This window comes from Eublepharis macularius, chromosome 14 (assembly GCF_028583425.1).
Source record: "Eublepharis macularius isolate TG4126 chromosome 14, MPM_Emac_v1.0, whole genome shotgun sequence".
In the NCBI taxonomy this organism is placed as follows: Eukaryota; Metazoa; Chordata; class Lepidosauria; order Squamata; family Eublepharidae; genus Eublepharis; species Eublepharis macularius.
This window is the reverse complement of record NC_072803.1, coordinates 36,137,357-36,155,291: the sequence shown is the minus strand read 5'-3', so window position 1 is coordinate 36,155,291 and position 17,935 is coordinate 36,137,357. Positions and strand designations below refer to the sequence as shown.

The following is a 17,935-nucleotide window of genomic DNA, read 5'->3' as shown; positions in this document are numbered from 1 at the left end:
GGAGGGGGTTGCTGTGGGTTTGGTTGCTATGGAAACTAGCAACCCGTAGGCTGGCATGTTGCCTGTCACAGAGGAGGAATAATGGTCCAAAAGGTAAACTTGGCATAGGGATGTTTTCCTTTGTTGAGAATGTTTTCACAAGGACAAAGGCAGTTGGCAGTACCGCCTTAGTTCCAATTTTGCGTCTCTTCCCGTCGGCAGGCCTGGAAAGAGCAGCCACAAGGGAAAATCTTCAAAGACAGGAGCAACAGCAGCCACTGCTTGGATTTTCTAGGCTGACTGGAGGCACAAGCTGGCAAGAGTTCCTGTCCTCATCTCTCGGCTGACGCTCAGTCATCAAGAAATCATCTATCAGGTTCCTGCATTGGGATGTATGAAGATATGGTGAGTAAGTGAAAAAAACCTCACAGGTGGAATTGTGTATACTTTCTAGGGGATGATTTCGGTGGGAAACCTATTGGCTTGTTTGAGTTTCAGGGGGCTCAGTTTGTGCTCTTAGGTCTCTGTGAGTGTGTGCTTTGCTTGCAGCTGCACTGCATAATGGTTTCCATAGTCTGAAAGCAGCATAAGCAGTTTGTTTGCACATGTGTGTCTCACGTGTGAGAATTCAGGTGGTTTGGTGCAGAAAGGTCAAAGTCTTGTATAACCTCAGATATTGCAACAATATATAATGTAAACATGATTAAGTAAACTGGCCAAAATCTTTCAGGAATGGCTGCCTGTAATTTTGGATTGGAATTTGGAAGTAAAGATACTAGAATTTTCACAGAAAATTCTGTTTTAAACAAAAAATCATTTCAATAATATATAGTAAAAAAGCAGATTATGCATAACAGATATAAAGGCATACATACAACTTCCCTGTCACCTGAAATACAGTGCTTTTCAATGAAGTCTCTTCATACATTCAGCTAACAGTTTTCCAGGGCTGCTTCACACGTTTATTTATTTATTTTACTTCATTTATATCCTGCCTTTCTCCCCAATGGCTTACATCACTCTTCTCTCCTCCATGTTTCTGTTCACAACAACCCTCTGAGGTAGGTTAGGCTGAGAATAGGCGATTGGCCCAAGATCACCTAGCAAGCTTCTGTAGAAGAGTGGGGATTCAAACCTGGGTCTCTCAGATCCTAGTCTATCTCTCTAGCCACTACTTTGCACTGGCTCTCATTGAATTTGCTGTTGAATCTCTGAGCTGACTCCCTAAGAAATTCAGGATCTGTGGTGATATTAAAGTTCCATCTGTAGTGCTAGAACTGTGATGACCCATTCACCCATGGAAGTTATTACCTGATGTTGCAATCAACCAGGTACAATTTGAATGTATGAAATCTCCTAGCATATAATAATCAAAAGCAGGGAAATCAAAAAAATATGAATTGGTCCAAGCAATGAACAAGCATCCCTAAATCTGCCCTTCACTTCCCTCATTTAGACTGCAATCCTAACACACTTTCCTGGGAGTAAGCAACGTTGAATAAAATGGGACTTACTTCTTAGTTTAGGATTGCTCTCTCAGATAACTTTGTCAGGCTTCTTCACTTGGGAAGATCCACCTTTGTCAGGTTTCCTCACTTGGGAAGATCCACCTACGCTTCTCCTTGATCATGAGACACCTTGCACCTGCCAGAAGATGCTGCAGTTTCCTCCAGCAAACACTTAGCCGTCCAGTAGCTGAAAGTCATGGGATTCTTCATATGCCTGAAATACTGTGTTAAATTGCACTCATAGTTCAAAAGCTGTCAACCCAAGTCAGGAGGAAATGCATCACAGAAGAGACTGGGAAGAGAACAAAATTAAACATCAGAACTGGGAAGGAAGAGAGAGGCAAAAATAGTTGAGCTTAAAATGTAGCACCTGTCACAACTGTCAGTGTTGAGATTTTCATGTAATATTAAACAGAAAAAGCAGGAAGAAAGGGCTGTGAAATTCAAAATAAACCTCCTTATACTACCTGAACTAGAAAATGCTCCACTCTGGGACATCTGGAGTTAGCAGTTAAATTCTTGATAGGCCTGGTTGCCAACACTCAGATACCTTGTGGTGTTTACAGAGGCCAACTTCTGAGTTTGATCTTAACCTACTCTGTCACCTGGGCAACCTCTGAGACAAACCCATGAATAGAGCAGGGTGAGGTGAGGTCCAGCAGTTCTTGCTAAGTCAGATAAGGTTGACTCCCTCCATCCTCAATTTAAATGTACACAGGAATATTTCCAGAGCTCTGTCTATCCTCACTCAAAACATATGATGGAATGGAGCTTGTCCATTTTTTTCTTCGAAGGCACAATTCTGATGCTTATGCTTGCTTACTCAGAACTGGGGAGGGCCCACAGTTCAGTGGTAGAGCATCTGTAGAAGGTCCTAGGTCCAATCCCTGGCCTCTCCAGTTAAAAGGACCAGGCAGTAGGCATTGTGAAAGAACTTGGAGAGCTACTTCCAGTCTGAGTAGACAGTATTGACTTTGATGGACCGATGGTCTGATTCAGTATAAGGCAACTTCATGTGTGTTCAGCTATCCCATCTGCGCCAAGCAGCTGCTCTGTCACTGAGCTGCAGCCCCAGTTTGACTCTCCCACTGAATCCAGTGAATCTGACTTCCAAGGAAGTGCATGTACACTGCAATCACAGTATGTGTGCTTTGAAGTCTGTTGGATTGTATGTGAAGGACATGTTCAGGTCACAAAGATCAGCAGCAAAATTAGTTCTTTTGTATAATTCACAATGCCATGGCTTGTTTTTAATCCTTCCTGTTCTACTTTGTAAAGTAATAACAAGCCTAAAATAATTATTGGGCAGTAGTGACCCCTTTGCCGGCTCCATATTTAATGATCAAAACGACACGAGGTTTCCCATAATAGCATGGGTTCCAATAAGCTCTGAAGTGACTTCCTCAGTGTCTGGGCTGTCCATAGTTTGCTATGTTAAAAGGTGGCACTACTCAGGCAACGGTAGGGATGTGGTGGTGTTCTTCCGCACTTTGTGCAACAGAACTCATATTAATAAGTGGGACGGGGGTTGTAATTTGCCTTTTCCACCTTGGCTGCCAAACTGTCTCGGGGTCTGTTTGAAACTTCCTAAATGTGTCCCCTCTAGTGACTGCTCTGGAATGATTGCTCTCCTTTAGGAGTCCCTCTTGTGCAAGTTTCAAGAACAAAACAGCGGGGAAAGTGCTAGAGCAAGAGCATCTTTTAATCATTTTTTCCCTAAGCTCAAAATAAAAGCACCTGGCTGGGGGTTGGTTTCTCCCAGAGATTTCCATCTGTGCCTGAGCAAAACCCGACAGCTGCTGCTAGTGGATGGAGAAAGAAGAGAGAGGCAGTGAGAGACTCACATTGTAATTATAATTAGATCCCAGAGTCCAAATAAATGTGTTCAGGCTGCCAGATATGAATTGCCTATTCATAGCGATTTCATCTGTTTTCCCTTCTTAACCACAAGGCGAAAGTGAAAATGAGGAGGAGTCTTTACCCATTTTGTAGGGAACACCTTCCCTATGAAGAAATTTTGAAGCATTGAGAAAGATCACTCGCACAGAGATAGCAATCCTTAGCAGGTCTGCTCAGAATTCTGTTGGGGTCTTTATAATAGAATTTACTCTCAGGAAAGTTTTTTTAGGATTTCGCTTTAAGTAAAAGGAGTGTGTTAGATATTTATATGTAATGTTATAAATGTCATGGAGAAAGTGGATAGATTTTTTTCTCTCTCTCAAGAATGCTAAAACACATCAAAGTAAATGGATGGGCAGTAGATTCAGAAGAAACAAAAGAAGCACTTCCAATAAACTTATGAAATTCACTGCTACAAGGTGTGATGATAATTGCTTCCTTAGTTGGATTTAAAAAATAATAGCAACTATAAGGTTATTCAAAGTGTTGAAGGTACAGCCTATATATTACCTTGTCATCCTTGTAAGCTCTATCATGTTGGTCAGGTTTATCCCCATATTACTCTGAATTCTCTAAATTGGGGGTAGGCAAACCCTAGCACATGAACTGAACAGCGGCACCCCAGACCTTTTCACTCAGCCCACAGGGCAGTGAGGCAAGCCCCCAAGGTTCTGGCAATGATACTGGGATGTCTAACCAAGCATTATCCCCTCACACCCTTTTGTTTGCCAACATATCATCATCTTCACAATCTGTGGGCTTTTTAACACTTGAGCCAAAAAAGGTGCCTACCTGCTCCCGAATGAAGCACTATATAAAGGCAAAGGGTGAGGATGATGATGATGGTGATGAAGGAAACCTGTGTGTAGGACCAAAGGTGCAAATCCCATGCTGATGCCGCCATCGCCACCATTGCCTATATGTAGACATCGGACCTTCTGTGAAGTCAAACCCAATGACACAGCGGTTTGACAGTCTATGATAGACAGGAATAATTACCTTATTCATTTCAGTGGGCCAAAGAGGAGGCATTAGCATGAGAATCTTGACATATCTAGGTCCAGAAGAATCCGCCCCCCCAGCCAATGAGTATTTTTGAAAATGTCAGTGTCAGTTGGTAGGGCAATTTTAATAGTAAGCTAAGGTTATTGAGTTTTAGAATTAGGGTTTGGCCTTATGTTTCTTCAAGGTCTCTATGAAAAGGAGTGCAATCGCAGAATGGAGTATAATTTCAGAGATCTCCATTGCTATTTGTATCTGATGAAGGGAGTCTTGACTCTTGTAAGTTTATGCCCTGGAAATCTTGTTGGTCTTGAAGGTCCTAGTGGACTCAAATCTTGCTCTTCTACTGTAGACCAACATGGCTACCTTCCTGAAACTATCTCAGAATAAGGAACATAAACGGGAAGTCAAGCTACTTATGGTGGTTTGGTAAGAACGTGCATTATGTGCCCTCACCTACTCCAAGGCACCAGGCACAGCTATATTCCTTCCCTTTCCCACTAGTTTGCATATACCCCCACCAAAAATTCTAGCCTCTGCTAGACACTACCCTTTAACTCCCAGAATCCACACTTAGGGAATTTTAAGGAAAAGGAGCAAGCATCATAAAACTCCTTTGGGACAAGGTCCCAGCCAAACCACTGCATATGTGTTTTTTGGTTGTATAATTCCTATGGCTGGCTGCTCAGTCATACTTTATCTCCAAAAACTATCTTTGGTGGCTGCCACCCAGAGGTTTTGCTCTGGTTTTGTGCCCAAACTGGGGTGGATTATTTTGGAGCATCTATTGCTGTGGTCCACTGACTGTCTACTTTCCATGTTTCCCCCCATTTTTCTGCAATCTTTCCCAGACTTGGTTTGGTGTGATCCTTGGGGAAAGATCACAGCCAAAATAGCTTTGTGTGCTGCATGGATAAGAAGATGTGTATTTTAGTATGTCCTGACCACTTCAGCACCATTTTTCTTGCCCCAGTTCTCTGGGGCTACCATTCCTTTCCTGGGGCCAAGGAACAGCTTTCTTAAAAAAAAAGTAATTGACATATCACTATACTGTTAACCTGTAATGATGTTAATTACAGATAGTAAGCAACAGTGATATGTCACTTGCCAAGTGTAATTGACCTATACTACAAAAGAATGTCAATAATTGATTAAAGATTCTGGAAAAAGCCCTCCAATGGTGGAAGTGGAAGTGTGGGCCACGGGGGGACAGGACTAGGAAAATGCTTGGGAAAGCACTGTGTGGCTGCTCCATTGCTGCTGTGAATGCTTTTGCATTCTCAGTAGCAATGGAGTTAACAATGGAAACTGTTGTGTGGATTCATCCTTTAAGATCAAGTGCTGAATCATTTAATTCACATAGCCTAAAATATCTCTACCCCCCTGGGTCAAATGCTGGTGGGCATGAAAATTATAAAAACAGCCAACCTCAGAAACCCAAAAGTGGAGGCAAAACAAACAGAGGACTATTCTGAATGGCTTTGATAGTGCTTTGAACAGTTGGACCTCCAATTTGGTTCTCAGCTGGTCCTGATTCAGGAATGACCTGAAGACAGATTGACAGGAAAAACAAATGCAGCAGCCTGGAGGCAAATGGTATTTTGGCTGTGTGTGGAATAAATACCAGATAGGCTTCCCATTGCTAAGGATGCTTTTCCTTGGACCTTGACCAGATTGTTTGATTGCTGGGGCAAAGTCATTATTACAAACTGTTTTGCAGTGCAAATTGGACAGAGTGGATGCTTGAACTTATGGAAGCAAGGAGAGAGCAGCGTGGCATTGGAAGTTTCACTGGATTGGATCCTGTTTAGCTACATAGCACATTGCGAAGTTGAAGCCAGCTTGGAGAATGTTTGTTCATATTTATTGTGGTAGTAGAAAGGCAAAGAGGATATCGGGTTAAAACAGAGGGCATTTAGATTTGCAGCATAACTGTGGTATCATGAAAAATCCCCAAACAAATAAACCTGACCAAAGAAACCAGTTTGGATACAATGGAATGCAGTCTTTGAAACTTCCATAGGAATGGACAGCAAGAGTGCTGGCTTTAATTGCTTGAAAGTGCCTTTGTTCAGTTGCTGGAATATTATAGATTTTGCATGAATTCAGCTGCTCAAAGGTTTAAAGAAGCTGTCCAGTGTGCAAGGCCAAGAAGCAGATAGGATGGTGTGTTGTTGGTAGGGAATGAGTGGCACTATTTAAGTGCTGCTCTTCTTGGAGCCTAATTTCATATTACATTTCCCCCAGGGAGATCCTTGGGTCATGTGAGGGGCACATTCTGTAGCTCTGTATTTCTCAGGCACATAGAGGGCCTGATTCAGGTCAGGACCTTGGCACACAGAGAGAAGGGGCTTAGCCCTTCCACATGTTATTTTTCCCCCTGAAACAACTCCCCAAGGGACACTATTTGCCCACTAGGGACTGTACACATACTGATGAGCTACATGCTACATTTCCAGAACAGGGACGATGACACATTCAAGTTTAGGTTGGGGGAAATGGCATGGGTGGAAGGATTAAATCTCCTCTGTCTGGTGCTGAGGACCCAATCCAAACTGGGTCTGTATGTTCCTGAGAGACATTGAATTTCATAACATGCCTCTCTAGCTGACCCAAGAGAAAACTTTTAAGTGAAGTTAGGACCTTTAGATAGTGTGTGTGCGAGCATGGCGTGAGCTTGGCATCTGTCCAAGTATCATGCAAGACAAGTGTTTGGACACAGAAAGCCTGCAAATTTACAGAATCTACCACTTTTTAAAATTAAATCAGTGTTGTGTGTGTTCTTTGTCTGACCAGGATTTCTAAGCAGTCTTATTTTCAGTCCTTTGTGGAGCTCATTTTATTTTGCTGCTAATACTCATTTTCATTTTCTTATGAACCTGAAGGCTGAAGCACCACTTAATGTGTGTTATGGAGTGGAAGTTACTATGCACATCGATGCCCTGAGCCACTAATTTGAAAGACACTTTGAAAAATGCTTTTCGCAAAGCAACCCTAGGCCACATTTGATATGGTTTATCTTGCCCATGACTCATCACAGGCAGAGAGTTAGTGCATGGAGGGATTTCTGGGGATTTCCTGAAGTAACCATGTGAAAAATCTTTGAATAAACTACAATGGCTAGCTTTTCAGAGCCCAGCATTCATGTAGACCATTAGAGCCCTTAATGGTTTGCCTCCAGGATAGAAAAAGGAGAACCTTCTCCTGTTGATTCCTGCCCCTTTCCCTTCATTCTTTGGGTGAAGTTCTGCTGCAGGTATAAGGCATAGATTCAGACAGAGTTCATCTGAACACTCCCATGTGTACAGCAGGATCCAGTCACAAAGGTAGCTAGCAACCCTCTTGCCATATAAGAGAGATCTTCCAGGCATTCTTACCACACCAGGGCTACTCTGCTCCCAGTTCCTTGTGGTACCTTGCCTATTCCTTTGCATTGGTTGCCCTGTATGTTCAACTGGAAACTGGAAGTGTCACTACATTTGGTTCAGCCTGTGCCTTTTTGTACACAGCCAACTCCCAGAGTTTGCTTAGGAATGCTGCTCCAATAATTTCCTTTCCCTCTTTTTATATTTTGGTGGTTTGGGTGTAGTGAGATTTCTATGTATTTTAATTAGGCTGCATCCACTTGATAAAATCATAGCTGATTAATTGTATAAGTTTAATCAGTTAAAGCTATGCCTCAATAAAAACTATAGTAGTGGGGAGCTTGCATTCTTCATTGTTTTCGAGGCTCTATGCACAGCATACCTTATTTATTTACTTCACTTATACCCTGCATTTCTCCCTAATGGGCATGCAATGCAGCTGACATGGTTCTCCTCCCCTCCAGTTTATCCTCACAACAACCCTTTGAGGTAGGTTAGGCTGAGAGTGTGTGAGTGGCCCAAGGCCACCCAGCAAAATTCATAGCAGAGCAGAGATTCAAACCAGGTCTCCGAGATCCAGCCCTCTAACTATTGCTTTACACTGGCTGTTAGAAGATGTTTACTCAGAAAAAGCATTTATTTCTGCATGAGACAGAATGCCACTCCTAAAATGGTGTTTGCTGCCTGTGCCTTCTGTATTAAAAATAATGTTTAAATTGCTATCAGGCTAACGGGGGATATATTTTTGGTCAAAGGGCTTCTAATATAGCTGAATTAATAGTGTCATCTTAAGCAGAGTTACACTCTTCTTGAATTCATTGAAGTCAGTTGCCTTAGTGAAGTATAACTCTGACTAGTATAGCCTGTTAACAGTCTTGTTAGGGGCTAGAGCATTGGATTAGGGGTAGGAAGACCTGAGTTTGGTCCCTACTGTGCTCTGAAACTCCATGAGTGATCTCAGGCCTATTTCACATGGTTGTTGTGAGAAGAAAACCAGAGAGGGTGCTGATTCCAGCCATTCTGAGATTCTTGGAATCAGATAGGGAGATTTAAAAAAAAAACATGAATAAAAGCTGCTGCCTTAATGATACCCTGGATGATTTTTCATTTTGGCTGATTGAGAATCAATGTGGCATACACAAAAGGCAGATACAGGTTGCAATCCTAGGAATGTTTCCCTGGCAGTAAGTTCCATTGAATAAAGTAGGGCTTACTTTTGAGTCAGGTTGCTTGGAATTGCGTTCGATGTCTTATACTATATCATCGCAAATGTTTTTGTAGCATACAAGCATATGATTAAGAAGCAAAATTCTCTTTTGCCAAGTGCAGTTGCCAGCTTGTAATGGGGCTAGGGCTGCTTTCGTGGTTACTTGAGCTGCAGAAGTCAGTCACTGAAGCTTTTCACAGCATTAATGCCTGATACTTTCTACAGCTCCAGAGGCCATTAAAGACAGGAGCAGGGGCCACTTTGCCATGTACAAGAACGCTACAGATGTCCGCCTTCCTGTGTGGCTGTATGCCTACTATGCTAAGTTACTCCATTGTAAATGATCATCTGTATTCATCCAAAGTCTCTGGCTTGCAGAGAGGGGCATGATGGCATCCCATTGTGTATGCAAAAGATCCTGGCTGTTTTCACACTGCTTACCAGCCATGGAACATCACACTAAGCTCCCAGAATGGCCGTTCTCATGCGATATCGTGCCAGGAAGACGCTGTCATTCCGAGAGCTTGGCGTGATTTTCCATGGCTGGTAAGCAGTGTGAAAACTGCCCCTGTCATAAAACCTTATCTCCTAGGGCTTTGTGTTCAATTTACAGGGCCTGACTCGTGTAATTATAATGTATGTAGGATATTTGGGATGTGGTGTACTTTATGAAATTAGCTGCAGTTGGTTCTGAGTCCCAGTGGTGTATACTCATCAAAATAGGTTAGTGCTGCTGTCATGTATTATAGGGACACTTCAGACATTTGTATTCATGTGTCTTATACATGAAGTGTGAAATGGCTGTATTTGGAATCATAAAACTAAAATAACTGCTAGGACTCTGAGGCACTGATAGCAGTCAACCTCTAAGAAGCCCACAAACAGGGCATGAAGGATCTGTTGCTTGTCTGCCATTCTAGGATACGGCTTTTGTGCATGGAGGTTTCATTTTGCTATTATGTGAGAGAATTGTGAGAAAATTGCTCAGCAACGTCATCCTGTTTCTAGTCATTGACTTCATTCATATCACACCCCTTTCCCCAATGGAGACCCAAAGCAGCTCACATTGTCCCCCTCTCCTGCAGTTTATCTTCACAACAACCCTGCAAGGTAGGTTAGGCTGAGTCTGGCCCAAGGTCACCCAGTGAGCTTCCATGGCCAGTCTAAGCTGGGGTCTAGGCTGTTGCTCTAACCACTACACCACACTGGTTCTCAGAATGCTTCAGAAGATGAGGGAAGAAAATCAATAAGTAATGTTTGTTTTTGGGAAAGGGCTAATCCCACTTATCCCCAGTTAGTGTTTAATTTCCAAAACAGGGGATATTGGAGCTGAGGCCCACCTGAAAACCATACTTTCTCTCCTCAAATTTCTTCCTTACCATTCCTCACTGATGATGGAAAGGCCATCATCACACACTGAAAGACATTTTCTTTTGATTACTATATTTAGGGCTCTAGCATGGAAAACAAAGTTCTGGGGCTAAGCTTTGGCTAAACTAAGCTTTGTTCACAGCACCTAGACTTGAAAAGAAAATCAAAAGTTATTCGCTCGAAATGTCTCCTGTTTTAAAGCAGCTCTTTGTTCCATCAAAGGTGGCAGGGGAAAAGAGAAGAAAAATGGTTAAGGGGGGACCGCGCAGGATGAGTGTATGAAGACTGGGGAGCCGGGGGGGGGGGGAGGGCAACAGAGAGACTGTTGCCAGGAGTAGTCCCTTGGTGGCGCTCTACTCGGGTAACCAGTCGCAACGGACAACCAGGCAGGGCTCTTGCGCCCGAGAGGAAATTGCGCGACTAACTTCTCTCTTGCGCGCAAGTAATGAAGGCGCAGGAGCCCTCCTCCTCCTCCTCCTCCTCCGCAGCTGGCCACCCTCCTTAAAGGCACCAGAACAGGGCCATTAAAAACAAAAGTTGGCACCCCAGAGCGGAATGTTGAGAGCAGAGCCATTCTCACAAGCGCGCCCCCGGGAAAGGGCAGGTTCCCATCCAGGTCCCCTCCTTTGTCTTTGCTTCCCCGCTCGCTCCGAGGTGGCTGGATGGGCCAGCCGGAGCCCCTCATCCAGCGCGGCGAGGCTGAGGAGCGGAGGGAGTTAACAGAAGGCAGGGAGCGCGTCTTTTTGCTCTGAAGCGCTCAGCTGCCGGCTGGGGAGGGGGAATGAGCCGAGCGCGGTGCCCATTGTTACATCACTGCCATCGCCGGGCAGGCAAGCCAGCTCCCCAGCACGGCATTTCCTCTCCCTTGAAGCTCTGCCGAACCAGCCATGCAGGTAAGGGGGGGGGGGGTCCAAGGGGGCAGCAGGGAGAGGGGCCACGCCAGCCTGAGCCTTGGGGGTGGGCTATCAGGCATGCAGCCAAGGGAAGAAGATGCTCTTCCCATTGAGAAAAAAGGCAGGGAAAGTTTTCCTCTTGTTCCAGTTCTCTGGGGGCAGGGGCCGAGCTGGCATGGCTGCAATAGTCTTCTCAAGGGGTCAACAGTGGGATGGGAACTGGGAGAACTATTGTTCCCAACTACTGCTAATCAGTTGTGTTTCTACAGCTCTCTCCAACGCACAAAAGCTCTGTCTTTCTCATATTTTCACTGCACAACAACCCAGCAAGGTGGGATTGGGTGGAGAGGGATATTTGCCAAGTCCACCCAGTGAACTCCGTGGCTAAGTATATCTGCCTCCCCCCAGGGTACTTGTGTCTGAACTTGCAAGTATTCCCTATTATCCTCTACAAGTTGGGTGGGGATTCCCTTTCCTCCACTTTGTGTTTTGATGGATCTGCACTGCTTGAGAGGTTGTCTTCCCAGCAAACAGGGTTGGCTCTTGATTTAAAACCATCAGACAGGTGTGCAGACAAACCCTGGTTGAGTGAGCTGGACATGGGAACTGCCCCTCTGAACTCTAAGGACATTGTGTGGAATAAAGGAATGGCTACAGACAGAGCTAGTGCAGCTTAGATTGACTGACGGACTCAACAATAAACACAGGATATTCCTGCCACAAATGCACTAAAAAACATTAGGCAAGCCAGTGTGTTGTAACAGTTAGGGTGTTGGACTAGGATGTGGGAAACTTTCAAATCTCCACGGTGTCTTGAAGCTCGGTGGGTGATCTTAAGCTAGTTTCTCTCTCCACCTAGTGTACCTCACAGGGTTGTTGTGAGGATAAATGGAGGCAGGAAGAACATCATACACAATCCTGAGTTCCTTGGAAGAAAAAGCACAGAAGTTAGTGCAGGAGCAAATCACACACTGCAAATATATTTTTTGGAGGTTTCTTCCCTGTTTGACAATGATGATGACCTACTTTGTTGTAGGGGAACATTGTAATACATATATCTGCAGTTCTCTGAATGTTTGAAAAAGTATTGTGAGAATTCTGGGATGTGCATTGCGCAGGGATCTGAAGAGCAACTAGGTAAATGGCGGCGGGAGACGGAATGAAATTTGTGACTGATGCATGGGTCTTCTCTCTGCACTGTAATGCCCATTTTAAAAATGTGCTGTTTGTTGAATATATTTCCTCTCCAATCACTTACTTTTACCTTCTGTCCATCCCCCATCTCAAAACTACCTTTGAATCAGAGACAATGTGGTATTGTTGTCAGAGTGCTGGATTAGCATCTGGGAGACCCAGATTTGACTCCCCCCTCTGCCATGGAAGCTAGCTGGGTGCCTTGGGCCATTCACAGACTCTCAGCCTAACCTACCTCACAAGACTGTTGTGAGGATAAAAGGGAGGAGACCTATTTAAGGTGCTTTGAGTCTTAATTGAAGAGAAAAACAAGGTATACATACATTAAATATAGATGACCCCACGCTACGTATTGTGGAATTATCCTCATATTTTCCTGTTTGGGTGAAAAAAGGGTGTTGTGCAAAGGTCATTCATTGTGCAGAGCTCATTCTGGCTTTTTAAAAATTTCCAAGTGGGAATGTTATGCGGGTATTGTGTGTCCATGTGGATTTTGTGGGAAAGATCCAAAAGCAGACAAACCCTGGTTGAGTGAGCTGGACATGGGAACTGGCCCTCTATAATGGATTTAGAAGGGCATAACCCTCCTTGGGATGGGGCTCTCAGGATGCTTGGGGTCGTCAGAAACCACACACACAGTTTTTGTTCTCTCTCTCTCTCTCTTTCCCTTCAAGAAGAGGAAGCTTCTCCTTGCCACTTTATTATTATTATTATTTTATTACTTCCCAGTTCTAAATTATCTTCTCTGCAATTCTGCAAAGTACATTTGGCAGGGAGCTCTTGACAAGATAGACTGCTGAAGTGGCAAAGAAGATGTAGCTGAGAGCCTGGATGTCCCCAGAGCCATTTCAAATCTTGCCTCTGTCAGGCAGCCGTGGGCATTCTTAGTCTTAATCTGCCCTGTCTGTAATAATGGGGATGATAATCTGTTTTATAGGGTGGTTGTTACAAGGCTGAGCGCCAGAGTGGTGTATTGGTTAATGTCATACTAGGAGACCTATGTTTGAATCCTTTCTCTGCTGTGGAACCTTGCTGGGTGGACTTTAGGCCAGTCACAGACTTTTGGTCTAACCTACTTTACAGGGTTGTTTTGAGGATAACAGTGGAGAAGAGAACAATTAGGGGAAAGGCAGGGTATAAATGAAGTAAGCAAATCAATTGTTGAAAAGATTACTAAGATGGTGCGGGTGGAGTGCTTTGAACATTCTGAAAGTGAAATTTATGTAGAAATCTGTCCAAGGCTACCCCTTTGCTTAAGGGCATGACTGAGCGGAGCATTCTCTTAATAAGTTTCTTACACACAGCTATTATTTCATGGGGTGGTTAGAGCAGAGGGTATGGAGTGGAGATTTTGGTTTTCCCCTTATTGCATTGCTTTTAATGTCACTCTCCAGAGAAGTGTTTAAGTGCTGCTGTTTGCCAGTTTTGCTCAGTGAAAATTTACCCTGCTACAGAGTAATACTTCCCCCTCCATTCCCTCCCCATTGGGTTGTGCCTCGCTTTGCCTTCCACTGTCCCTCTTGGTTTGCTCTCTCCTCTTTCCAGCCAGTGTGCTGTCATTCACAGGAACATCTTTTTACACTCAAGAAGTCATGACGCATTAAGTGTTCATGGGCTTTTGGTGCTGGGGGGACTCAGCCAGCCATCATTTGAGACTGATTCACAGATGTGCATACATTGCTGAGTATGGAGATCCCCAACCTTGTTGAGCCTATGAGCTCTTCTGGGTTTTGAAAACAAGTAATTGGCACTTCCATGAAAGGGTTGCCAAGGTGGAGTGGCACAGCCAACTATAAAATGGCTGCTGTGGGGACTGGTGCCAGTCACAGAATGGAACCAAGCATCCTCCTATAAATGAGGCAGGCATTACCCACCTGGTGCTTCCTGTAGGCATAAAAGTGATTGGGCTTTTCTGAAACACCACTGAAGCAGAGGTAAAGTAAGACTGGTTATTTGCTTTGAGGGAGACATGCTTTGGTAAAGAAGCAAATGGGAACCAGGAAACCCAGCGATGGGTGCCTCACTGTAGGTCACTAGTCATGTCTTGCAGCTGAATGTATGAGCTTCTTCCTCCATATTTAAATACAATATTGTGAAAACTCTGTGGTGTTTAACACATGCTGCTTCACACATAGAAGTCGTCGCTTGAGGTTGCAGTCATCCAGCAGAGTATGCACATGTGAATTTACTTTTAAGAACATTCTAGGTTATTCTCACCAGAGCTCACTGTGCCCTGAAAAGCTGCCAGCATATCATTTATTTGCAAGTTTCATATCCCACTCTTCTGCTATCAGTAATGCTCAAGGCAGTTTACATCACCAACTTACCAAGCAACAAAAGAGCAAATACTGTGAGAATTTATAAGTCTTAAGTATACTTTAAAGATCAAGGGCTTTTTTTCTGGGAAAAGAGGTGGTGGAACTCAGGATCACACAATGGTGTCACTTTGAGTCATCTGGAACAAGAGGGAAATTTTTTAAAGTTTAAATCACCCTTGGTGAAAATGGTCACATGGCCGATGGCCCCGCCCCCTGATCTCCAGACGGAGGGGAGTTTAGATTGCCCTCCACTGAGCGGCACGGAGGGCAATCTAAACTCCCATTTTGAAGAGGTGCCGGAACTCCATTCCACTGCGTTCCAGCTGAAAAAAGCCCTGTAAAGAACCATCTAAAACACAAAAGCAAATAGCAGTAAAAATTGAAGCATGTTTTTGAAAAAATCACATTCAACAATTTTATTATTAACCTTTGCCTGTGTACTTGCCTTCCAGTCTGAGAGAGTTCTTGTATGTAGGACAGCATGCACAAATACGACCTCCGTACCTCAAAGTATTACAGTCCACTTCATTCTCCCCTAATCAGGTGGCCCAAGCTGATGAAATATGTTGGCATATTCATAAGATCAATTCACAGTCTCCAAATGGTTGAGCCTTGTTATCTTGCACCTGGAATAACTGGATTCATGGGCTTACTTAACAGGCTGCAGTCAAATCTCACCTCAGCCACATTTGCTAGCATCCATAGAACTGCCCTTGCCCCCATCTTCAATAAGGGGATTATAATAATATAGACCTACCTTCCAGGGTTATTGTGAAAATGACTGAGATAATATATGTGGAGCCAAACACTTAAAAAACCCTGTATTTAAGTGCTCAGTAATATTATTACTTTAGCCACAGATTGTCTCATTGGTCATGATGAGCACCTTTCTTTGACCTCATTGTTTTTCAACTTGTGAATATTGGCTAATGATGATTGACCTCGCAGGGTGATTGTGAGGACAAACTAAATAGAAGCTATAGAGCACTTTGCACAACCCGAGGACCAGTAGAAGCAACTGCTAATTTCACCATATCAAAGGGTGATGTGAATTTTCCTCTTCTGCAATTTTCTTCCGCAACTCCCTATCTCGCTTTCCCTGTTTTCCTTCACATCATTCTCCAAAGCTCCCTATTAACCTCCGACACCATCACTCCACTATCTCCTCCCAACCCCTGCCAGCAGGATAGCTTTGGAGACTGATGCCTTTCTTATCTCAAAGTGCAGCTGCCAGCTGGAGCAGCTGCTATGCCAACTTCCCTTCTGCCTAGAAGGGCAGAGGCAGAACAAACCTTTTCACACAAGACTTGTTTGGGGCATACACCTAAATGCATCAAGTGTGAATGCAACAAATACCATGTTGGTCAATGAAGGTATCAGTCAGGGGCACATTTCAGGCTGGAATCCCCTCTTGAGTGCACTCTTGGTATCAGACCTCCCTGCCAAAGGAAGCTCCCTGCCAAATTTGGAACAAGCAGAGAGAAAGGTCCAAGCTGTTTGATAAAGGCAAAATGCATTCATTAGGTTGGATCCAGCCAGGTTTGTCACTCCATCTCATCCAATGCATTTCCATATGACAGCCCCCATGGCTTTTGTACCCGTAGGTCCCATGAATCTTGGCATGTTTTTTTTTGCACGGTCAAAAAGGATGCCTTCTTCCTTTTCACTGGCAGAAAAGCTGGTTGGATCCAACCCACTTGTCTCCTGCTATTCCAGTTCAATTTTGTAACCCTACAAAATGTTTTTAAAAAGGGGCTTTTTATTTCCTTTTTTCATTCGTTAGCAGTAAATGTGAAAAGACTCAGTGAATAGTAGGTTAAGGGAAGAAGCCTTGCCAAAGGGCTTTCCAAATCCTGGTGCTGGCATTGGCTGGGTCTTTGTGTTGGCAAGGAGTTTCTGGGGACATACTACTCACCCCCACTCCCAAGTCTCTTTACATCAAGGCAGTTCCCATGGTTCCTTCACAGGCTCTGTGACTCAAGAGAGGGGTGTGCCAGTGAAGGTATGGGGTGATGCACACACGAGTATGGTTGACTCTCGGTGGCTGGGCTTGCCAAGGCAGGGAGCTGGGGTGTTGTTAAATGCCTCTCTTTACTGTTCCATATAATGTAATTAGCAATCATTCATTCATTCATAGGAGAGAGAGCTGGATTTGGGGACATTTTTGCAGTGAAATCTGTTTTCCAGATCTCATTTTGGATGGTCTGTCTATCTGTGACAGGGACCCCAAGGGATGGGTACAGTATTTCTCAGTGTACCAACCACCTCCTCCCAGTCCTAGGCAAGTTCTGTCCCATATTTTGTTTTCAGTAAAAGAAAACAAATTCAACAATGAACAATGGAAACAGATGCTGATTTTCAAGAGGGAAAATGTCAAGTCTTTCTTGCTGTACTTGATAATCTAGGGTCTACACTTCTCTTTGTGTTATCGCTTTTCCTAAGAAAACAATCCCACAATCCTTGAACCTCATCAGCCTCTGAGGTTTTTGTTTTGTCTTTTTGCTTTTTTAAAACATCATGGCTGAATCCAAGGTGGAAATGAACTTTAAAAAATCAATAACCTTTTGGCAAGATTAGAGAACTTTTTTTGACCTCAGGATAATTGATAGTAGAAATAATTGGTATTTGAGATGATGGCATGTTTGAACATTCCTTGGCCTAAACTGAGTTATAGTAGTGGCACTACCATCTTCTTAAATTTATTTAAAAGGGGGAGAAAGTAGAAGACAGGTATAAAATGAGAGAGAGATGTAAAAAAATTAGAAGTGGATCCCAAGTTGTAGATTTGGACTAAATGGCGCAAGTCCTGAAAAAGTTGAAAACCATTGGTGTAAAAAAATGCAGAGTTGTTTTCTCTGGGGGTGGAGTTCAAAGTTGCATGGAGAAACACCATGATCTGTGCGTGATCTACAGTGTAAATGCTTGTGCCCCGAACAGGCTTCACAGGCAGGTCTATGCATTTCACACTAACAAGCCTTCAAATACCAACTTTTGATTCTTCATTTTCTAAAAGCAAACCAATAGAACCACCCTTTCCTCACACATACCAAAACATTGGAGAACTTCCCCCCCCACCCGCCCCCCTGATTAAAACTGAAACCATTTTGAAACTGACTTTAAGAAGCTGGCTGTGTGGCCAGCACATTTGCTTGCTACTCAGTTTACTTTTGTGCATTGTCTCACCAAATCAGTCTGCTAG

At 43.7% G+C, this 17,935-nt stretch overlaps 1 protein-coding gene across 1 annotated transcript in view; it reads left to right on the top strand.

The window, feature by feature from the left end:
* Positions 1–237: 237 nt before the first annotated feature.
* KCNIP3 (potassium voltage-gated channel interacting protein 3) overlaps positions 238–17,935 on the top strand; it is a 126,516-nt gene continuing 108,818 nt past the window's right edge. Inside the window, exon 1 of the mRNA XM_054997776.1 lies at positions 238–384. Coding sequence (XP_054853751.1) covers positions 370–384 — 15 coding nt within the window. The 5' untranslated portion in view covers positions 238–369. The remainder of the gene's footprint in view (positions 385–17,935) is intronic.